At 42.9% G+C, this 23,881-nt stretch overlaps 1 protein-coding gene across 1 annotated transcript in view; it reads left to right on the top strand.

The window, feature by feature from the left end:
• The window catches only part of SLC6A1 (solute carrier family 6 member 1), a 148,312-nt gene extending 128,550 nt beyond the window's left edge, over positions 1-19,762 (top strand). Inside the window, exons 13-15 of the mRNA XM_019537040.1 lie at positions 694-794; positions 16,586-16,753; positions 19,538-19,762. Coding sequence (XP_019392585.1) covers positions 694-794; positions 16,586-16,753; positions 19,538-19,642 — 374 coding nt within the window. The 3' untranslated portion in view covers positions 19,643-19,762. The remainder of the gene's footprint in view (positions 1-693; positions 795-16,585; positions 16,754-19,537) is intronic.
• Positions 19,763-23,881: the final 4,119 nt, after the last annotated feature.

Genomic DNA, 23,881 nt, shown 5'->3' with positions numbered 1-23,881 from the left:
GTCAGGGCAGCTAGGATCTGGAACCAACTTCCAAGAGAAGTGGTGCTGGCTCCTACCCTGGGAGTCTTTAAGAGGAGGCTGGATGCACACCTTTCTGGGGTCATTTGACCCAGTACTCTTTCCTGCCATGGCAGGGGGTCAGACTTGATGATCTGCTCAGGTCCCTTCTGACCCTACAAACTATGAAATTAATCTCTCATGTGGTATTTTGAGCACTATGTTAGAAAGCCAGAAAACCACAAGTTCAAACCCCTCGTGGGCAAAGGCCAGAATACTAGAATCACGGGCCCTACCTTCCTGTTTGAGTGCTCCAGCCATTCAGCTATTGAAGCTGAAATACAGATGACCTGTTTCTAGGCCCTTCTAGAAGCTGTTGCTTACCTTCAGAGTAAATAATACACCCATGTAATGTTTTAAATTATACCCTTATGTTCAGTTTAGGCTCATGTTGCTGGTCCTCTTTTATTTCTAGTCTGGTGCAACAGCAATGATATATATATTGTTAGTGGGGTTTGTATGACATTTTTTCTTGCCTAGTTAATCAAAAAGTTCAAATCTGAAATAGACGTTGATAAGAATACTCTGCTGATAACTCTGAACAGTATTAGCAGTGCACAGAGAATGTCTTTTAATATGTCAAACCTGTTAAGCTTGTAATTTAATTGTATATCTTTTTTTATTTCTCTACTTCAGGTGTTAACAGATTTTATGACAATATCCAAGAGATGGTGGGATACAGACCTTGCATCTGGTGGAAACTCTGCTGGTCATTCTTCACTCCTATAATTGTGGCAGTAAGGAATAAAAATTATTATGTTTACACTCATCTGAAGGATATAAATGACCCAAAGTGTGCACTACAATGTTATCATGCCATCTAGCATATTAATGCAAATGCTAACCTCTTCTCTAATTTGCACAAATTAAAAAAAAATAACTGAGCTGAAGGTAATGGTGTAAGATCAGCGTCAGTGAGAGAAGAATCAGGGCCCAACACTGTTAATATTTTGGAATCAATGAAAGGAAGGAAGGATTTTTTAATTCTGGAATTTATTCTAGAATTTTTCAGAATTTTGTAAGTAAATTCATGCACTGCATCTTGACCATTTAATTCATATTTATGCATCCCATATCCATTCTGCTTAAGATACAGAATGTCCAAGAAATGCCTCTTCCCATAAACTAAAATTTTTTCACAAGAGTTACAGAGCTCCCAGAACTATTCTTATTTGCTCTTCTGCCCTTTGAGAGATGTTGCCAGGTTTGTCACCAGATTATACTGTGGCAAAGTGGGGCTCCCCGCCTAGCCAGAGTGCTAGGTTCCCCACTTGCCTTTGGGCATGCCCCCACCTGACTCACCTGCCAGGTCTTGTTCTTAATTAATTAAGATTAATTAAGGCAGGAAGCTGCCCATTCATGCCCTAATGCCAGGGGGTGCTATCTGTAGCTCTGTACCTCTCCTACACTGCAGCCCATGCCTTGCAGATGGCATCCAGCTGTTGATGTCACCAGTCCCACACTGGGCCTCAGAATCCTCCAATTAGGACCCCTCTAAGATCCCTCTGTTTAGGCAGCTTATTCTACCTTCATTAGGGCTGTCTGGCAACCTGAAACCATTTCCCCTCTTGGGCATGGTCCCCCCAGGACCTTTGGCCACACAGGCCCTGGCCTTACCTCCAAGGCTAGTCGGGACCCCAGGGCCTCGGCTCTGGGTGCCCCTCATGGTGAGCCCCTGGCCCTTTTGACCACTTGAGGGTATCCTACACCAGGCCTGTGCTGCTATCCCCTTCACCCTCTTGGGTCCACCTTCTGGTCCCTATTAGGGGTTACCCACCTGGTTGTGGGAGCTGGGGTAACTCACACCATGACTGGTGTTCCAGGGTCTCACAGGGACTCTCACTCCCCATCTGGAGCAGCATGTCATTGTGCTCTATATATATCAACATCCTGGGCTCTCAGCTCTCTGGTTTTCCCCCCTTCACTGTGGTTCCTCATATCTGCCCCCTCACTCAGGCTCCACGCAGCCCCCTCACTGGGGCTACTCATCTCTGTCCCCTCCTTTGGGGCTCCACACCACCCCCCTCACTTGGGATCATGGGGCTTTGCTCCCTGGTGGGCTCAGGTGGCCTTAGCCGTGCCTGGCCCCAACTATCTTTCCTTGGGGTTCTATCCCCTCACAAGGCTCAGGTGCTCTCAGCCATGCCTGGCCCCCAGTCTCCTTCCTCAGGGTCTCTCAAGGTCTTGTACCCCACAGGGCTCAGGTGGCTGCAGCCATGCCTCCCTCCTTGGGGTCTTGTACCCCCCCGAGCTCACGTGGACATAGCTGTGCCTGGCCCCTACTACCTCCAGTGTTACTTAAACCCACCTGAAGGTGAGGGCTAGGGTTAACATGCCCCTTCTCACCTTTCACTAGGGTGATCACTGGCCTGGCAATTCCTGCAAGCTCCTGCACCACTGAAAGCCCCATCAGGCCACCCACTCCCAGCACGGTGCAGTTTTAGGGCATGCCCAGGACCAGGAGCCTCCAAGCCATCCCCTATAGCTTCTGCCCTTACCTCCAGGATGATACATGAAACCTTGCTGCCAGGCAATGTTGCTGCCTGCCAGCAGGGAACGGATGTGTTTGTATAGGCTGCCAGGGATCTAAAATGGCTGCCACAATCAAGCACCTGCTGACTGCTTGGCCCAGATCTTAAAGTGGAAGACACCAACAGTGCCCTGCTGCATACCTTCCCCCTTAAAATGGTACCTGGGTGAGGTTTCTCTGCTGCTCCCCCCCCCACAACAGGCTCCCCTTGGAGCCTGTGAGAGCCCTCAAAGGTGCTCCGCCACATGAACCATCAACTCATTGGGCCTGAAAGCAGTGAAAAGACTTGGTCCAAGGTCTGATGCATACTCAAAAATATTACTGTGGTCATTTTCCATTTAAGAGAAATTGTGAACAAAAAGAAAGTCTGAAGTAAAAGGAAGCAGTAAAAAATGAATTAGTGGGCATGGTAGAAAAATACATCAATTTTGAAATAAAGAAAAGGAAAAATACAATAGAAAGGCAGTACTATGTAAAATACTATGGATCAGGTTTTCAGCTGTTATCATGTGGCTTCATTTCATTGACAGAAATGGAATTTCAATGATCAGATGCAACGTTGTGCCCAAAATACAAAATGTGATTAAAGGGCATCCACTTGTGCCAACCTGGCTTTTGGTGGATGTCTAACAATTTTATGTTTAACTGAACCAGAGGGAATCAAGGACTAAATTATGGTGAAAGTGATTAGTGAACATTGTCAGGTCTTCCTAAATCAGAAAAATTTCTGCCATCTTTTATTTATCTATTTGTCTTCCTGCCTGGTTGTTTGTTTCTTTTCCCTTCCTCTCTTTTCTTTTCCACTTCAACTCCACATATCTGTGGACATTCAGCATAAAGATACTGCTGAGATAGTGGTGAGATCCAGGTTAAAACCGACTTAGAATAAGGCAGAAAAGCATCTTAGTGGTGTCTACACACATGTTGATGCACTGTGATCCTGCCTTTTTATTTAAAAGATAATTTTCAGGAAAAATATCTCCTTCCCAAAAGTTTTCCATTGGAAAACCAAAAAACCAAAAGAGATCAGCTTGTTTTGTTTTGTTTTTTAAATTAAAATTCTAAATTATCTACTAAAAATATTGATTAAAGTAAATAGTTGTTGTTGTTTTCATCTCTTTCCCAAAGAGAAAAAAAATCACACTAGTACTAAGCTGCACTAATTCCATAGGTACCAATTCAGCAAGGTATGTAACTGCCTGACTCTAAACTTGTTAGCAGTCCCACTGACTTTGTTATAACCACTCACATGATTAAAATTAGGTACACGCTTACCTGCCTGACTGGGCACTTAAAAAATGGGTTGAATATGTGGAGATAAAAGTAAGAACACTACCCTTAAGCATGCAGAAAACCCTGTATCAAATAAATAAGCCAAATTCTTTTAGACATTATGGGCTATGTCTACATGAACAGAAGACTGTGCAGTTCTTACTGCACGGTCATTTAGTACTTGCATAACCAAGTACTAAATGACTTATTTACTGTGCAGTAGCATCCCCATGTTTTTTTTCCAGATGCTACTGCGCAGTAGTATTGCATCACAGTTAGTGTCCAGCAACACTACTGTGCAATAGCATACCTCCCCAAAGATTGTCACCTTGTTGTGGTGGAGAGGCTTGCATGTTCCAGTGACCCTGAGAGTGATGCCGTTGGGAGCTCATGCTCCTGGTAGGGCTACCCATAGTGGTAAGGTTGAGGGGGAGGTTCCAGACAAAGAATGATCTAAGAAGTCCTCAAAAGTGGAGCAGGCAGAGAAAGTCTGTGCCCCCAATGGATGTGAAGGCAGAAGAAAGGTGAAATGGAGAAGTGGCCCCAGTCATCATGGTTCGCCATGCCACTGAACCCGGCCACCAACTGCCAATACTGTGTGGACCTGACTGTGCACTGGAGTCCCCACAGTAAACTTGCCTTGCACAGGGTTCTGTCATGTCCAGAAGCCCTGTGGTGATGGAGGATTGGTGATGGGGGTGGGGCCATGATACCTAGAAGCCCCCAGCCAAGAATCTGCACACAGGCAGCAGATGTGCGATGGTCATTAAAGCTTGTGTCAGGACAGGGGTGTCCTTTAGCAGCTGCATCTGTGACTGAGCAGCCCCTTTTAGGATACCCTCTGGTCACCATGGTGGGGAGGGGACTAGAAAAGGTGCCCCCAAAATGGGCTGTCCTATCTCTTGGCTGGGAAATTGCACCCAGCGGGGTGACCAGTCCTACAGTCAAAATAAGGAAAAGCTAAACTTTGGAACCTGGAATGTAAGAATGCTCATCGACAACCTAGTAAGTCAAACCGTCATTGTAGCTTGGGAGTTAGCAAGGCATAACATCAACATGGTGTGCATGGGTCATTTTCGAGCTGGAGGGAAGTGGGCAGTGGGGTTCCACAGAGCTCGGTCCTTGGGCCCGCACTGTTCAACATCTTCATCGGTAACTTGGATGAGGGGGTAAAAAGCACCCTGTTCAAATTTGCTGATGACACTAAGATGTGGGGGAATGTGGGCACACTAGAAGGGAGGAATAGGCTGCAATCAGACCTAGACAGGTTACAGGGGTGGGTGGATGAGAATCGGATGGGTTTCAACACTGACAAGTGCTGGGGAGGAAGAACTAGAAGCATACCTACAAGCTGGGGAACTCCCTTCTCATCAGTGCAGAGGCAGAAAAGGATCTTGGAGTCATCACTGATACCAAGATGAACATGGGCCAGCAGGGTGGGATGCAGTCAGGAAGGGCAGCCATACCTAGTCATGCATCCACAGATGCATCTCAAGCAGATCCAAGGAGGTGATCCTCCCCCTCTATGCGGCACTAGTCAGGCCACAGCTGGAGTACTGTATCCAGTTCTGGGCGCCACACTTCGAGGGATGTGGACAACATGGAGAGGGTCCAGAGGAGGGCCACTCGTATGATCAGGGGGCAGCAGGGCAGGACCTACGAGGAGAGGCTCAGGGACCTGAACCTATTAAGCCTCCACAAGAGAAGGCTGAGGGGGATCTAGAGGCCTGTTACAAACTAGTCAGAGGGGACCAGCAGGCATTGGGGGAGTCTCTGTTCCCCCAAGCACTACCAGGAGTGACTAGTAATAATGGTCACAAGCTGGCAGAGGGTAAATTCAGATTAGACATCAGGAGGCACTACTTCACTGTCAGGGCGGCTAGGATCTGGAACCAACTTGCAAGCAAAGTGGTTCCGGCTTCTACCCTGGGGGTCTTTAAGAGGAGGCAAGATGAACACCTTTCTGGGGTCGTTTGACCCAGTACTTGTTCCTGCCATGGCAGGGGGTTGGACTTGATGATCTGCCTAGGTCCCTTCTGACCCTAGAAACTATGAAACTATGAAACATAGCTGCTCTCAGTGAAACCCAGCTCTCTAGGGAGAGACAGCTGAGGGATGTCAGCTGAGGGTACACCTTCTGCAAAGGGAAACCAGATCACGACCGCCATATCCATGTAGTTGGTTTCACCATCAAGAACAAGATCACTGATGTGCTCCCAGAACTCCCTTCAGGTGTCAGTGAAAATCTGATGACCCTTTGCCTGCACCATAGCTGAAACGAGTGCATCACTTTCATCAGTGCATATGTTTTGACTCTGGATTCCAATGAAGAAGTCAAGGAAAGGTTCTACTCTGATCTTGACAATGACCTTGCTTCCATCCCCAGGGATGACAAGGCCATTCTCCTGGGTGACTCCAATGCCCAGGCTGGACATGACCACAAAATCTGGAGCTCAACTATCGGCAAGAATGACATGGGGAAGGCCAATGCCAATGGCATGCTGCTCCTGAACAAATTCACCCAACACAGCCTGATCATGACAAACACTATCTTCTGCCAGAAAGACCAGCTCAAGACCATGTGGAGGCATCAGAGGTCAGAGCACTGGTGACTCTTGGACTATATTATAGTCCAAGGTAGAGATCTGAAGGATGTGCTCATCATGAGGGCCATGAAGGGATCTGAAGACAGCTGGATGGACCATTGACTTGTGTGCTCAGTGATTGACATCCACCTGGTGCCAAGACACTGCAAGACCCAGAAGGGCACCTGGAGACAGCTGAACATTGCAGCTCTGAAGGACCCTGGACAGTGGGAGGAGTTCCAGGCCCAGTTGTATAGTGCACTAGAGTAAGTCCCGACTGCTGATGACGTATCCATCCAGGTACACTGGGATCAACTCAAGTCTGCTGTCCAAGACACCTGTACCCAGACTATTGAGTTCACACCACAAAAGGAACCAGGACTGGTTTGATGCCAGTGATGCTCAGATTTGCAGTCTCCTCAAGCAGAAGTGTGCAGGCTTCATTGCCTGTCAAAGCCATCCATGAACTCAGCAAAAGATGGCAGCGTACCAGCAGCTGAAGGCTAAGGTCCAGTGACACCTCTGTGACATGAAGAACAATTTGTGGGTGGAGAAAGAGCACGTGATCCAGAACTACGCCAACCAGCATGACATATGTAACTTTTTCCAGGCTACCAAGACAAACTACAGACCCTGCTCCATTGGACAAAACCTCCTCTGATCACAGGATGGCTCCCAACTCCTCAAGGACGATGATGCCATTTGTCTGCATTGGAAGGATCATTTTGAACTTCTCCTTAACCAGGAGTCCACTGTATGAGAGGAGACCCTCCAAGCCATCCCACAGTGGCTTGTGGTGGATTTCTTTGGTGATCCATCAGCCATCAGAGCTGAAGTGGGCCATCCAACAGATGAAAACAGCAAAGCCTGTGGGACAGATGGTATACCCACAGAGGTCTACCATGCTGGTGGCTTCCAGCTCACATTGTGACTCCACCAGCTTATCCTCCGCCTTTGGCATGAAAAGGACATTCCCAGGGATCTCAAGAATGTGACTATCTATAAGAAGGTGGACAAATCTGACTGTGGGAACGACAGGGTTATTTCCCTCCTGTCCATTGTGGGTAAGATCCTGGCCCGCATCCTCCTGAACCACCTTCATCCCATCACCAAGGAGATCCTTCCAGAAGCCTAGTGTGGCTTCCAACCATTTCGGGGCACTGAGGACACGGTTTTCATTGCCAGGCAGATCCAAGAAAAATGTTGGAAGCAGAATTAAGAACTGTTCCTCACCTTCACTGACTTGGCCAAGGCATTTGATTCCCTAAATAGTGAAGCTCTGTGGACCATCCTCAGCCTTGGCTGCCTGATGAAGTTGGTGACCATGCTGAGACTCCTGCATGATAATATGACCACCACTGTCCTGAGTGGAAGATCTGAAACTGACACCTTCTGCATCCAGACAAAATTGTGTGATCACCCCCCACCGTGTCCACCATCTATCTAACAGTCATCATCCACCTCATCCAAGATGATCTACCATCTGGCATCAATATCCAATATCAACTGGATGGGAAGCTTTTCAATCTTCTGGGCAAAAGTGAAACTCACTACCAAGGACATATGTGACCTTCAGTTTGCAGATGATTGCTGTGTGATGGCTCACTCTTCACAGGATGTCCAAGTAACCCTAGGTCTCTTCAGTGCATCATGTAAGAGACTTAGCCTGTCCTTAAATGTGTTGAAGATGAAGGTTCTCCACCAACACTTCCTCCCTGCCTGAGCCAGCTGAACATCCCTTGTGCTATCTACATAGACAGGGAGGCTCTGGAATACATGGAGCACTTTCCATATCTTGGCAGCCACCTTTCTCAACAGGCTACCATCAGTGAAGAAGTCCAGCACCAGGTCAGCTGCACCAGTGCTGCCTTCTTCAAGCTTTGACAATGTATCCTTGAAAATAGAGATCTTCAGAAGTTGATGAAGGTCCTGCTTTATAAGGCTGTTATGCTGACCGCCCTCCTCTACTGCAATGAAGCTTGGACCATCTATCAATGCCATGCTAAGACCCTTGAGAGCATTCACCAGTGGTGCTTGCATTGAATCCTGGTTATCAAATGGGAGGACCGCTGGACCCGTGTGAGTGTCCTCCATGAAGCTGCACCCACAGTATTGAAGCCTCACTCTTGAAAATCAACTCCACTAGATGGTCCATTGTGTCCAGATGTCTGAGAACCACCACCCCCACCAGATTCTCTTCTCCCAGCTCTCTGTTAGCCAACACTCAAAGGGCAGCCAAAGTAAATGGTACAAATACACACTCAAGGTCACCCTCAAGCACAGAGGCTGGGAGGAGCAAGCTGTTGACCATTGAGTGTGGTGTCACCTCATCCACTGAGGCCCAACAACTCAATACTGAGGTGGAATGGTGGTGGCAGAAGAAGGAGAGGGACACCAACCCAGGGATGCAAATCCCCCTTCCCATGCAACGAAATGCCCCTATTGCCAAAGAATGTGTGCATCCAGAATCAGGCTCCTCAGTCACCTGACAACCCATCTAGCCTGATGATACACCATTCTCAATGTCAAGGGACCGCCACTGATGCAGTAGCAGTGAGCTCATTGCTACTGCGCAGTAACATCTCATGTAGATGCATCCATGTGGTTGTAAATCTGAACTCAGTTGAAAGTAATGCTTAAGGCAGGCTGATCTGGTTCAGGAAATCCTGTCTTTCTGGCCCCTGGCATACATTCTTTTAATGGTGTGATGGGATTTGATCCTTGATCTCAACAATCATATCTCCAGCCATATCACATAAACATGGCAGGACATGCAGTTCTTGGGATCAGGGATCAGATAGCAATCATGCAATTACTAGTTGGCAGTGCAAGTCCCGCCAGGGCCATCAATCAGCTAATTATTACCTCCAGCCCCAGGACCTTACCATGTATTTGAATTGGCTCTGGTGCAGTCTAGAGCTGATGGGCTTCCCCCACTGGGGACTTTAAACCTTCTACGACTCTCTGATCCACCACAGTCTAGTCAGATATGGGAACAGGGTTTAAAGCTCCTGGTGGGGAAACGAGAGACCAGGGAATCTGTTCTGCCTGCTGTCTGGGTCTGAGCCACAGGAAGTTTGAGAAAACACATCTGCAGTCCTGCTGTGAACATGATCTTTAATGCCTCTATGCCCTGGTACCCATGGTGCAGAGCACAGGCAGCTGGGAGCTCCTAGCTCCCCATACGTCTCACTGTAAAGTGGTGTCTCCAGCTGAGGAAAGAAACTTCCCGCTCCTGAGATGCCCCTTCCACAATGCCCCAGGAACTGAAAAAAAATGGCTGTTCAGCTGGGGCAGTGTAGGGGACACTGGGTAAGGGACATGGTGTCTTGGACCCTGGGACTGCCCCATAATGGATCCCTATGCTGAGCTGAGTGTCAGAATCTCTCACGGGTCAGCCCTGACATGCCAGACATTCAATTTAAGATGCAGAAGAGCCATAAAGATGTTACACATTATATGTGGACTACTCTTGTGGCTCATTATTCATGCCATATTATCACGCCACAAATTGGCTTTAATATGTGGCCGGGTTGCTATTTATGGTATAATTAACACCTTACAAGTTAAAGACTTTTAATTAACTAACATTGAATGATATTTCTCACTGTTTGTACCAAACTATTCTTTTTCATTGCACTCACGGTGCATCTACACAAGATGCTAACCACGCAGCAGCCTAATAACATTGTGCAGCAGTGTGCCAGGTAAAAACCATGACAAAACACTACTGTGCAGTAGTATTAGGCTACAGTGCAGTAAGCACCACTAAGTAGTCATGTGCTGGTTCTGCTGGGCAGTAGCATGTGTTACTGCACATTGATTTAGTACTAAATTAACCAAGTATTAAACTTACTGTGCAGTAATTACAGTGCATTAATGAACATGTAGATGCACCCTCAGTGTACCAAAATGAAGTAGCCCAGAATTCTCAGTGTTATGCAAGTACCTAATACAAGACTGTAATGCATAACATGAGGCAGAGTTAAGTGTACTAATTTTAAGTATGGAAAAATAATAGAGCAAGTTTACTGATGCAAAGACTATAACAAATCAGAATGTATTTTCATTATGGATTCCTACTTGAAATCTCTGGGTTTATCTTGTGAATTATGTGTAGGTATTTGCATACCTAATAGTGTTTATATTGTGCGGCACCCTGTAGCAGCCACCCAGTTGAATCATTGGCTTAAAAGAAAGTTAACACATCCCGGCTGCTACCCTTCACCAATTTTATGAAAAATGTCAGTATCTGCTTTCCATAACTGTTTTTCATTTGCAAGAAAAAAGTTATCTTCAAATTAATGAGAAGCAAGCTATTGATAATGATGATCATATGATATAAGTAGGAACTGTTAGACCCTGACTCCATGTGGCACCCAATGACTAGGGAGACAGTGGTCCAATCGCTCATGGATCCCATTACTCATTAGGCAGAGCAAGCAGAGAGCAAATGCTACTTGTACACATTGCTTGCAACAGCTTTATTTAGCATAGAGACAGCTTCAAGTGAGTTCCCTCACAGACTCACAGCCTGTGAACATGGGCAGCAGCCCTGAACATTAGGGGTTTTTTTTTCACATTTTATACACGTTGGTTTATACTCATTAAAATTCACTACGCCCTCATCCCACTTTCGGTTCCAACCATTTCTTCTCCCATCTCAAACTAGCTCTGTTTACTGTTTGCCTCATTAGCATGCTATTGCCTATGCATTTCATTCATGTACATGCCTCTGCTAAGAGCGCACGTGTAAGACTTTGACCTCTGCTTCCTTCAGTCACTTGCTGGTTCTTTCTGGTTTCTTGCTGACTTCTGCACCATCTCCAAGGTTTTGCTTCTGCTTTATCTCCTGATGATAGCAGGCGGGCTGCATCTTGTTCTTCACACTATCCTCCCCCTCTATATGATATTAGTCAGGCCACAGCTGGATTACTGCATCCAGTTCTGGGCGCCACACTTCAGGAGGGATGTGGACAGCGTTGAGAAGGTCCAAAGGAGGGCCACTCGCATGATCCGGGGACAGCAGGGCAGACCCTATGGGAAGAGGCTATGGGACCTTAACTTGTTCAGCCTTCACAAGAGAAGGTTGAGGGGGGACCTGGTGGCCATCTGTAAACTTATTAGTCGGGACCAGAGGGGTTTGGGAGAGACCTTGCTCCCCCGAGCGCCTCCTGGAGTAACAAGGAATAACGGCCATAAGCTGCTAGAGAGTATGTTTAGATTAGACATTAGAAGGCACTACTTCACAGTCAGGGTGGCTAGGATCTGGAACCAACTTCTGAGGGAAGTGGTGATAGCTCGTACCCTGGGGGTCTTTAAGAGGAGGCTTGATGTTTACTTGGCTGGGGTCATTTGAGCCCAGTTTTCTCTCCTGCCCACAGCAGGGGGTTGGACTAGAAGATCTACAAGGTCCCTTCCAACCCTACATCTATGAATCTATGAATCCCATTGTTAGAAAACTTCTTGCTTAAGCATTCACAAAGTTAGTTACTTTTAATATAGCACCCTGCCTTGTGACTAGCAGCTTTTGCTGAGACACAGATACAAGCCTTTATTTAGCTGCAAATCCAGTGCTCCCCAAGATCCAAATATTGTAACCCTAGTACTCCCTCACAGAATTAGTATACACAGCAAAAGAGAAACCTAGCTGATTCTCCAGAGGTCATCACTTTCTCCACACATTATAACCCTTGGGCCTGGCAAGGTAGATGGTGCTTTGTGTTACTCGGACAAAGGACTGACCTTTTTGCCCACCGTTGGTAATGAGTGAGACAGTGCTTACATGATTTACTTTCCAGCCTGGGACCAAGCCAGGAACTGGGACAATGGTACCATAGGAATATTTTCTGCTTTTGCATTGGCATGAATATGAACAGCTGAATATTAACTAGATGCTTGGTGCTATTGTAGGACTACTGGTGTCTCTCCATTTTGTAAAAGTTTGGATAAACTTTTAGGGTTAGGACTTTTTATTAACTTGCCATGGAAACTAGGTATGCTATTTGCACAGGAAGGCCCTGGTTTTCCTTAGGATTTTATCATTTCACTTTGTGTTTCTAATCTTTGTATAAATTTCGGGAATTAATAAAATGACATTACGTTACTATTTCTACTATACAAATTAAAAATCCATTAATTTTAACACAAACAAGACAAAAACAAAGGGGGGAAGGGAAACAAAGGACGACAATAAACGATTCAGTAGCCTTATTGATTTTTGGCACAGCTGAACTCTGCGAGGTCTTGGAGGTGATGCTCTGTGTGATGTGTCATTTTTGTAGCCACTCTTCAGGTATTTTATAGCTTATTAAGAAATTTTGCTTTACATTTCATAGTTCATCATAGTTGATGTCACAATTACTTATAATAACACCATTTTACAAATGTAGTAAAACACAATTATTACATATGACACAGTCAAGCTTGATTTTTTTCGTGTCTTCAGTGGTGGTTCCATCCTGTAAAACACAAGGACAAAAAGGGAGGGGCTTACCCCTTTTCATTAGTTTGTTTATACACTGTGGCTGGCTTTGCTTGGCTTATAGCCAGGTTGGCACTTATTTAAAAATTTCTCCTCCTGGCACCTTGCAGAGCCTGCTTTTATAGCAGAGTTCTTCTCTTAAAGTAGCAGGCATTTCATGCCACACATCTCTTTTTTTTGGCTTACACCAACAGTTTTCTCTGTTGGAGTATGCTCCCCTTAGCTTTTTGTTAATGAAAGATAACTTACAATGAGGTGAGAGCTAAGGTTTTTAAGGCACTTATATTTGCCTCTGCTGCTTTCCTAGGGTGGTTATTATGCAGCATTTTGTAGTGCCTACCCCGCTACAGGTAGCTCTACTACACTAACCACACCTAGGAGGGTGGCAGTTTTAGGTCATACTTAGGATTAAACTCTCTACTCTCCTGCTCTGGTCTTCTTTACTTCTTATGGACACAGTCCCTGACTTCTGGGCTTCTTGGCCCACCCTCATGTCAGCTTAGATTGCTAGCTCCCAGCTCTGGCAGCTTTAACAGTGATCTTCTTCTTTGTTCCCCTTCTCTGGACTACTAGATCACTTGGATTTTTAGGGCTTTGCAGACTCTTTATTAGATTTTTATCTTTCCTTTCTCTCTCTCTCTAGCAACTCTTTTGAATCCTAACACTTTTTCTAGGTTTTACTTAACTTTTAGTTTTCCTTTCCTTAATATATTTTAACCATAACTCTTTCTGGGCTACAGGCTTCATAATCCATTCTCATCAGTGACCCCTTCTTGCCTTGCTCTTTGCAAATCAATTTATCCATCAAATTTCCTTCTCTTACAGCTGTACAGCTCAGCAAGCTCCACTTTAGGACTAAGAAAGTATCTTTTAAAGACTGTGGGTGACAAATTATGCACTACACACAATCCCTTCAAGAAAACTTTTCCTACCTTAAAAAGGAAACTTTTAAACTATGCCTTTTCAGAGAAAAACAAAGCATGCCTCTGATAAGCTCACTCCTCTCTCCTTGCTCAGAGTACCTCAAATTAATTCTGGGCAATGATCTCTCTTTACACAGCTATACCCTGATGTTTCCTAATCAAGCTGTTACACTGTTGTAACAATCTCTGTCTTTTCTAGGCTTTTCACTGTTCCTGGAGAGGCAGGAGTGAGAATCAAGTTTCCCCTCACTTCTAATCACAAATTCTCTGCCACTGCCTAAGCAGATGTCTAGTAACATACCTTGTCTCTTTCTGTGCTACTTTTGCCTCTATTTTCTGGTACACACAGGATTCTAGAGTGTCTGTCTTACATTTCTCTAATTATCTTTGATTTTTCTGAAGCTATCCTGCCTGTATAACACTTTATTTTGCTATAACCTACATTGCTAACTTACACTTTAGAAACTTTACAGGAAAAACACATCTGCTTTTGTTCTTTCTGCATAGAAGACTGTAATTATTCTCCTAAGGACCTTAGAGTTAAAGACCCTGTTCATTCCTACAGCCCTTCCAGCAGAGAGATGACTTTCTTTGCTTTCTGGCTTCCTATTATAAACACAGAAGGAGGTTCTTACTTAATTCTAAGCAGACCACAGCATATACTCATGTCTGCTACTCTGCCTAATATGGACAAACAAAGCTTCCTGGTCAAAAGTAACAAACAACATCTCCTGCACAATATTTATAACTTCAGTTACTTCCTATATAACTTTACCTTACTCCAAGTTTCAGCTAACCCCTCTAAAACAGATCACTCTGCATCAACAAATTCTCTGATCAGTCAGGTTACTACTCTTGCATCTTGGTGGAGATGCCAATTGTTGGACTGGATTTGAACCCAGCACCTATACCTTTGTTTTGGACAGACACAATCCTCAAACTGACCACAACACCGGCCAGTCAATAATAGGTGAATTTATTGATGCAGAACAAGAACAAAAAAGCAACAATACAGACAGTTAAACAATTCTGTGTCTACTAAGCCCAGGGCTGTCATAAGAATTCAGGTACATCTGGGCAGAATGCAGGCTTTACTCTGTCTCTTAGGTGTCAGCAGTCTGGAGGTGATATCTTGAACATGCCAAGCTAAAGCCTGGAGGGCAGTTGCTTTACAGAAGGCCTGCTTCCATGATCTATTACATAAAATTCCCTAGGCCCAACTCTGGGCCATAATCCAAGCTGGGCTAGACGGATTCTCCTGGGGTCCCAGACCCCCATTCCATTTAACCCAACTCTCAGTAAAAACACAGCGGTCACCCTGACCCCCCCCACACAGAAGAAAATCCTCTGAACCCAGTACCATGCTACTGGGGAAGGGTAAAAGATGGGGTATGACAGCTGAGGCAGCCCAGGAGAACCTAGTTCACACCAAGGTGGTCCAGGCCCAAGAGAACCCACTACACCTGCAAGGCCTTACCCTAGTAGGATTGCAATGATCAGTCCCCTCCAAATGTGTGTCCAATCCTGCTTACTACACCAAGATATTAGACCCCAACTCCATGCGGTACCCAACGACTAGGGAGACAATGGTCCAATTGCTCATGGATCGTAACAGGAATGATTCAGTCTTACACTGAAAAATAGCTTGCTTCCCCCCCTACTGTCCCTTAAAACTGATGATAATAATCTGAGCAAGGAATTGTTCAATGTGAGTAAAGGTATTGGATTTTGACTTTGAGCAGAAAATAACTCACATATAGATTTGTTCAGAATCATGTAAGGCATGCACATAGTTAAAGTTTTTTCTTTATTTCTTAAGATGGGAAATTATTCACAGTAGCTCAAGGCCACAGCAAAGCAAAAAAACCTGACAATTTTAAGAAAAAGAGACACAATATTAAATGCATTTTTGCATGTTGCTTGCATTCAGTGATCTGCAGACTCCATCTAGTCCATCTGGCCTGCAGGCCATAGGTTGCCAATCCCTGATTTAAAGCAGATAAACTCAAATCATTACCAATAATGTTTTCTTTTTTTGCTGCAGATTCTCAATTTTAGGGCCTGTGGCAGGGTTGGGGTGGGAAAAAATGAGAGTACAGTTATATCAGGTCCTCAAGCTTGGGGAGCTGCCAAAATTGTGAGAATTGCAAGTACCTTATTTAATAAAGTGTGTAAATTAAGTCTGATCTCTATAAATGTATTTAAAATCTTATAAAATCAACTTAAAATTCAAATAAAATGTCTATATTTCCTGCTTCCCAAATAGGAGGTGCCTCACACGAGAAAGCACCAGACCCCCAAATTTCTCTCACAGGCCCTACTGAAGGGCACAAACACAACTTTGCAATCCACCCCATTGAGCATGTAGTTGTTCCATCCAAAGAGCCTTGGAATGGGGTTCAGTCAGAATTCAGCTCCTAGCTCCATCTTGCTCTGAGCCATGGAAGCCATTTCCTTTCACAGCATACTCCTCTTGTCTCCAATGGCACAGATGTACTTGCCAGCACGTTGAAGTGGATGGGCCAAGGTTCCTCCACCTTGTATCAGTGGCTGTGCCCCCAGGCCTGAAGCTAGAGCCTGGTGATGTGAGTACTTAAGGGAGCACTTAACTTCTGTGCATGGCTGCAGAAGCAGTCTTATGACTGAATCCAAGTCAATCCAACAGAGTTCTGTAGAAAACACGGAGACCTTTAGGAATTAAAGCCACCTTGACTGTTTTAAATTTATTTTTCAGGGAGTGTTTATCTTCAGTGCTGTCCAGATGACTCCTCTTACTATGGGGAACTATGTTTTCCCAACATGGGGCCAAGGGGTTGGCTGGCTCATGGCTCTTTCTTCTATGGTGCTGATTCCAGGCTATATGACATACATGTTTCTTACTTTAAAAGGCTCCTTAAAACAGGTAGGTCACTATTTTTCAGGTACATTTATCTATTTATTTATTTTTGCAAGATGTTCATTGGGATATCTGACGAGATGGGTATATTGTTGCTTCCCAGCATTTATCGTCTTAGCTCAGGCATTTTATAGCAAATATAAGAACATGAAACCAAGAATATCAGCATGAAAAATAATAAAGCTAACAGTCTTCTTAAAAATTTCAGATAGTAATGCAGCTGTTGGTATAATAGATATCATTATAATTAGGCCCTGTCAGTTCCAAACACTTGGCTTCCTAGCACTTTATACTTGGCAAATCAAATAGCAATGTTGATATATATGATCAAAATTATATCTAACTTTTTGAGTGATATTTTTTATTGGACAGACTGCATGTTGGGGATAAAGTTAGTTAGAAAACCTTTTGAAAGCAGGGTATTCTTCATCAGGACACCTGATTATGTTATATTTATGCATATACTACTGTAATATTTACATCAAGCTAGAATCTTGTTCCTTATGGAGATAGCTGCTGCTTTGGCTCTGCTTTTTAAGCCCATAATAGAACCTGATTTGTTTGGTTATCCTTCATATAATTCTGTATAGAAAGGTTTGATAAATGACTATAAGATGATAAAAGCAGACTACTGATACTAGTATTTATCTTAAAGTTTGTTATTAACACAGCTATTGAAAGTGTTTACTTACAAGCGAACTGTTAATCTTTTTGATTCAGTCTATAGCATTTGATCAGGACATTTTTTATAAGGAATTACTAAAGATTTTAATAAAAGGTAAAAAGCCGTATGTGGTATGCCTCGATGCTTATCTAAATTGTCACTAAGGATAGACAAACCAGTTCAGAAAAAGCAATACTGACAAAAATGTTTAGGCACAACTCCAAATCTTGTTGGAGCATCAAAATCTGCTAATTAATTTTAAAACTTTCACTTTGTATTTGTTACATCATTACTGGGTCCCAGGTAGGATCAGAAGTGGAAGGACTGAAACATCCTTTAGCTGAACTCCACTGCAATGTTGATTAAGAGCAGGAAGCTCTCACATGAACTGTAGAGATTGTATTCTTATAACTGGGCACATACACACATGCAGTTAATATGACCAATAAACTCCAGAGCTTATTGCTTTGGAATGTGTTGCTCCCAGGCATGCTGTTTGAACATGCATCCATGACTGCAGCATGTTGAGCCACGGTAGAGCAGCCCTGGCTCCACCCCTCCACCCGGCTCAGTGTTCTGCGGAGAATCTTGCTGGGGTATGAGGGTGCTCCACTGCAGGGCTAGTCAGCAGGCATCCCCCTCACTGAAGCACCCTCATGCCCCAGGAAGGGCAGATTCTATATGTATGCTGCTGTGACATAACAAACTCCACAGCAGGATAGTACCTGTATTTAAAAGTGCTATCCTTTAAGGCTGTGCGAAACTTCAGGTGCTGATTCAATTCAGAGGAGAATTCACTCCAATTTGGTGGCTAAATCTCGAATCAGGGGACCAATTAAAAGGTCCAAATTGATTTTAAGCTTTCCAAATCGATTTGGAAAAGATTCAGAGAGCTTCTGTGATTCGGGCAGTCCCCGCCCACTGCAGCAAGGAGCTCGACCCGGACTCCGAGCTGGTAAGTGGAGGGGGCTACAGGAAGGAGAAGAGGGACCATAGGGAGACCCCCACCAAGCTCCATCCACTACTTGTTCCCCCAGCCCCCCTGAGTTCCCCCCAACCGCTGTCCACTCCCCCAGGCCCCCCCAATATCTGCCCTGCCTAGCCCCAGCTCCTAGCCCTTTAAAAAAAAGCCCCCACTCACTGGGTGCTGCTGGCTGGGGGGGTGATCCCTGCTGCCCCCCATGCCAAATGGGGGGCTCTGCCACAATCCTCCCAACCCCTGCCCACTGTTCCAGCCCCCCCATGGATGCCCCACACAGCCCAGCTCCTGGCCCCTTAAAAAAAAAAACCCAAAACCCAGACTCACTGGCTGCTGCAGCGGCCTCAGGGCTTCTGGGAGCTTGTACACAGCCTCCCACATAGTGTGCGGCAGTGCGGGGCAGTGAGGATTGCACCCCTGCTGAGAAGGAGCCAGTGAGTGTGGGGGTTTTTCTGTTATGTCTTGTTTTTAAAGGGCCAGAGCTGGGGCAGTCAGGGCAGCCATGGGGTGGAAGGGCTGGAAGAGTGGGTGGGGGTTAGGGGGTTTGTGGCAGAGCCCCCCACATGATGTGGGGCAGTGGGGGGCAGCAGAGATGACCCCCCACATGTGGCAGCACCTGGTGAGTGGAGGCTTTTTTTTCCAAGGAGCCGGGAGCTGGGGCAGGTGGGGCAGCCATTGCCAGGGCTGGGAGAGCAGGCTGGGGATGGGGCCTGCATGATTCAGAGATTCAGCTGATTTGGCAGCAGTTGAATATCTGAATTAGATCTGGTTGAATTGGTTCAGGACAGTGATTCGAATCACCGAATTGAGTCACTGTCCCCCAAAATCGGCCAGATCCAAAGCGAATACTAGCTGCTTCTCACAGGCCCACTATCCTGCTGCAGAGTTAATTAGTTTACTCCAGGCTAATAGGGGAACAAGTGTGGCTGTCCAATGTTTAGCGTGGAGCTAATTTGTCTACTCCATAGTAAATGTCTCCTGTAGATACACCCACTGTCTGTCTATTTGCTGTCCTATTTTTTTCTTAAATTAAGAGAAAATGGGAGTGCATCTGAATTCAAGGTTATCTTATAATGGAAGGAATATGATAGATTTGATTTGAACAAAAAATTTATCCAGTAATCTTATTTCATTCTTTTTAAAATAGCGTATCCAAGTAATGATTCAGCCAAGTGAAGACATAACTCATCCTGAAAGTGGGCCAGAACAAGCCCAGCAAAGCAACTCTGCCAACAAAGAAGCATATATCTAAATTTTGGTATTGGAAAGGTACAAATGGCACTCTGGAAAAAGGAAAACAAAAATAGGTTGAATATGACCACAACTTTATGTCTGAGAATATAATCACCTACCTCTAGTGCCAAACAAAAAACAAAACAAAAACAACAACAAAAAAAAGACCATCTCCACTATAAGGGAATCATTGTGGGTATAACCAAACTGTTTTGTGGGCTCAGATGTTAACAGTGTTTTGTGTTTTTTGGCAATCCACAGACTGTTAATATTTTTATCCTTTCACAATAAGAGTTGAATTCTTGCAATTTGTAAATTGACATGTAAGACATTTTTAATCTACCTTTTAGCACGACAGTTTGAGGTTTTGTGCTGCTGACTTTTACTAGTTAATATTTCTTACTGCCAAATCCCAAGACTGTTATTTCCAACTTTGCAGGAGTACAATTACGTTTGAAAGTTGTTTCATATACAAGAATAAAGTATTTTGTATGCATATGATTTCCAGTAAGAAGTTCGACCTTAAAATTCGTACTAGTAAAAGCTATTATATTTTCATCCGTTTAATGATAGTGAAATATCTTTTAAAAGCAGTATTTTATTTTGATTTGTTTGTCATGTGTTGATACTCTTTGAATTTCAGATGAATGTTATAGAGGCAAAATGTTTCATTTTGACATTTCTTAGGAAAATATGTAAGAATATCAAACTCTCCAGAGCTCCTACTAACATTCCCAGATAAAAGCAGTACCTTTTTTTGTAATCTCAACCAGCTATTGCTTCTGTTTATACTTTGCCATTAACAACTGTTTTACACTGCCACCGTAACAGAAATCAAACAGTGTTTTAATTATGGACCATACTCCACAAATTCTAATTTAGGGCTCTAAACCATGGATTATTCAATCTCTTAAGGGACTTTAAACTTGGTTTGTATTTAACAAGCAAATTATAAATCTTAAACTTTTCTAGCACTTCGAAGACAGTTTTATTTTTAGGATTTTTATTTACATATACATTATTTATAGTGATGAAGGTATGAGGGAAAGCTGTTTCTATAGTATGAAAACTCCAGTATAGACTCTTTTAGGCATTTCCTTTACAACTAAGAACTCCCATTAAAGAGAATGAAAGTTCTTCCTGTGTAGACAAAGTAAGATCAGGCCCTCTATCACATTTCTTGTTTGGCAGCTATAAGACAACAAGGGGCATGGAAAATGCAGTATGTGATGTTTGATTGTAAATGACTGTGACAGAACTGTGCAATGAAACCTGCTTTTCAGCAAACTTTTGTGCAACCTACAATATTAGATAGCACACAAATTATGTAGAATTATGTGAAAAAATAGCTGTGAATGTTGATTTTTTTTGTTGTTTTTGTCTAAAGGTGACCAACATATGTTCTTGCAATAAGGTATTATTCTCAGAATGTCAGATACATTACTGTAGTAAATACACACACACACACACACGCACACACATAGTTCAACCTAAGTCATGAAACCTCATAAAAGAGTATTGTTTAGTAGCTCTTAACCTGTTTCATACAGTAGATCAACTGTAAAATATTTTGAAATCTAAGATACACTCTAAATGTCTATAGATAAATGCAAAAGTCTTGTAAGCTATCAGGGGTTAGAAAAAATAAACATACATCGTATGTATCACATATAATACATCCACATTATAATTGTGAATTTCATTAGACTAAGGATAAAAACCTCCAACTTTCTCTTTATTGTTTAATGTAATCAAGTTCCATGTTGTTCTAAGAAAAATGCAGTATTTAATGTTTGATTGTAAACAATTATGGCATATGTTTGGCAGACCTGCTGTTTAGCAAAAATCTGTACAAACTTATCATATATAGCACAAAATAGTGTTGTAGAACTACTGTGTGTAAACTGTGAATAGCTGTATCTTTTTGTAGTATCTGCCCTAAAGAAGAAAAAATATTGTATGATCATATATGCTTTTTGCAATAAGGAATTATATCTGAACACCAAGCAAATCTATCTCTATATAAAAAAATATATGTGATATATACATATTCTAAAATATATACAGAGCCTGTTTAAAAGAGTACAGTATTATTTAGTAAACTGAAAATTGTTCTATGGACCAAATGTAAAATATTTATAAATTAAGATGCATTTTAAATGTCTATAAATGGTGTCATACTTAAAGCACGGTTGTTATGTAAGTTTCCAAGAGTTTAGAGAAAAAAAAAATAAAGGCTATATTATACATTACATGAGATGCTATGTTATCTTAAGGTAAAAGTATCCAGTGAAATTATTTGTTTTCCTACTTGGAAGTAAGTTCTAAATGTAAGAAATGACTGCATCACACTTTGCCTGTGTCTTCATAAAAGTAGCACTATGATAAATTAATCGGCAATTGGTATATAACTGGACAGTGAGTTTAAGCACTAGGGAGGCGATGTGTTCAATGATAGATTTTGGAGAGCACTAGAAGATATTTATTTCTGATTTGCATGTAAAACTGTGGTAAACTATTCTATTTATGAATATTCCTTGTTTGGAATAACTTCCGTAAAATCAATATTCAACAATTTATGATGCCCAGCAATTCATACATCAGCTGGGGGACAAGGATTTCTTAGGATGTTATCTTATTGGACCAACTGTATAGTTGGGATAGAGTTAAAGAAGCTTTTAATTAGAAAACACTGCATTCATATCTGACCTGGTGAATAATGTATTGCATAGAAAAGCTTGTCTAATTCTATCTCAGCTATACATTTGGTCAAATAAAAGATATCACCCTAAGAAAACCTTTCCTCTCACATAATTACTGGACCATCCTGACTACATCACTCTTACAGTGCCATCTCATCTGACCAACTTTATTGATATTTATATAGAATCCAGAGGATATAGGGCCTGACTGTGGCAATCTTTGAGAAAATAATTCTTCCCAGAAAAGTCATTAAATTCAATGGGTTTGTTCCCCAATGTTTTGAAACCTTTATAAGAAGTATTTTGTGAAGGCATTGATTCAGAAAACTGCTTCAGCATGCTTTCAAATCCCACTGGCTTCAATACTTCACTGAATTAAAGGGACATTTCCACATGGTTAAATACTTTGCTGAATTAATCTCCAAGGCTCAGATCCTGAATGTATCATGCCTAATTTATGTTTAGGTGCTTAACTGATATTTATTCACCTAATTTCTATTGTAATCAATGGGTGTTAACTCCCTGAATAACTTTGCAGGTGCTGTTCTAAACAATTACAAAAGATTCATACTAATGGAGAATGTGGGCATACGTATCTATTATACAAAATACTCACCTGAGCAAGCAACAAGGTTGGACTCTTTTTTTATGTCTGTTTGCCTTTAAAAACCCCAAATCTAGTGATTTACCATCAAGCAATGAAAATATGAAACTCCACAAGAAACAACATGTTAACTTCTGCTTATGGTTGACTTGAAGCACTAGGGCTATGTACAGGTGTTATATCCATGCTGGGAGAATCAAAGCTCTCCCAGTAGAAGCCATGTGTGTAGAGGTATTCACACAGTTTCTCCTAGAACAAATAATGGCTGTTCCAGGAGAAAAGCAATCCACCTCCAACTAAGTAGAAAACACTCTCTGGAGAATTTCACCTGTTTGTGGCCTAAATTTATCACATTCCAGCAGCAGATTATCTGTTTCCAGTGATCATGCCCACTATTTTGGTGACCCATCAAGGAAATAAAATCACTCATGCCAAGTTCTAATCAATTAAACATTGAATCACATCCTTAAAAATAATAGTGAAGGAAACAAAGCATGAGATCAGGCCAGAATTAAATTCTTGAAATTATAAAAGCCGTATGGAAAAGCCTAGAACATAAATATAATATTTGAGTGAAATTTTCAAAGCTATTCTTACTTTGAATATTTGAAACAGCTTTGAAAATCTCAGGCCTCCCAGCTGTTAGGAAATTTCTGTTAAAACACACCTATAATTTAATGAGTCATCTATATACTTTTTGACTGAACCTGGACTAAGTAAATACATTTCTAAAAACTAGTTTTCCTTTCTGCTACTGTGTCTAGCTTAGTGGAAAATGGGAATCAGTAGCTGTGATATATTAGGCTTTCAACACTGCACCCCATGAAATTCTCATAGGCAAACTAAAGAAATAGTCTGTCAATTAAATTCTCATAAGCAAAGGTTTAACAAGCAGAGCTGGTACACTAGGCAAACTATATAGGGGAGCAGGGGGGATGTGATACGAAGAGTT

This window comes from Crocodylus porosus, unplaced genomic scaffold (genome assembly GCF_001723895.1).
Source record: "Crocodylus porosus isolate Cpor-Errol unplaced genomic scaffold, CroPor_comp1, whole genome shotgun sequence".
Taxonomy (NCBI): Eukaryota; Metazoa; Chordata; order Crocodylia; family Crocodylidae; genus Crocodylus; species Crocodylus porosus.
The sequence above is the reverse complement of the archived record's forward strand: the minus strand, read 5'-3'. Positions and strand labels throughout refer to the sequence as shown.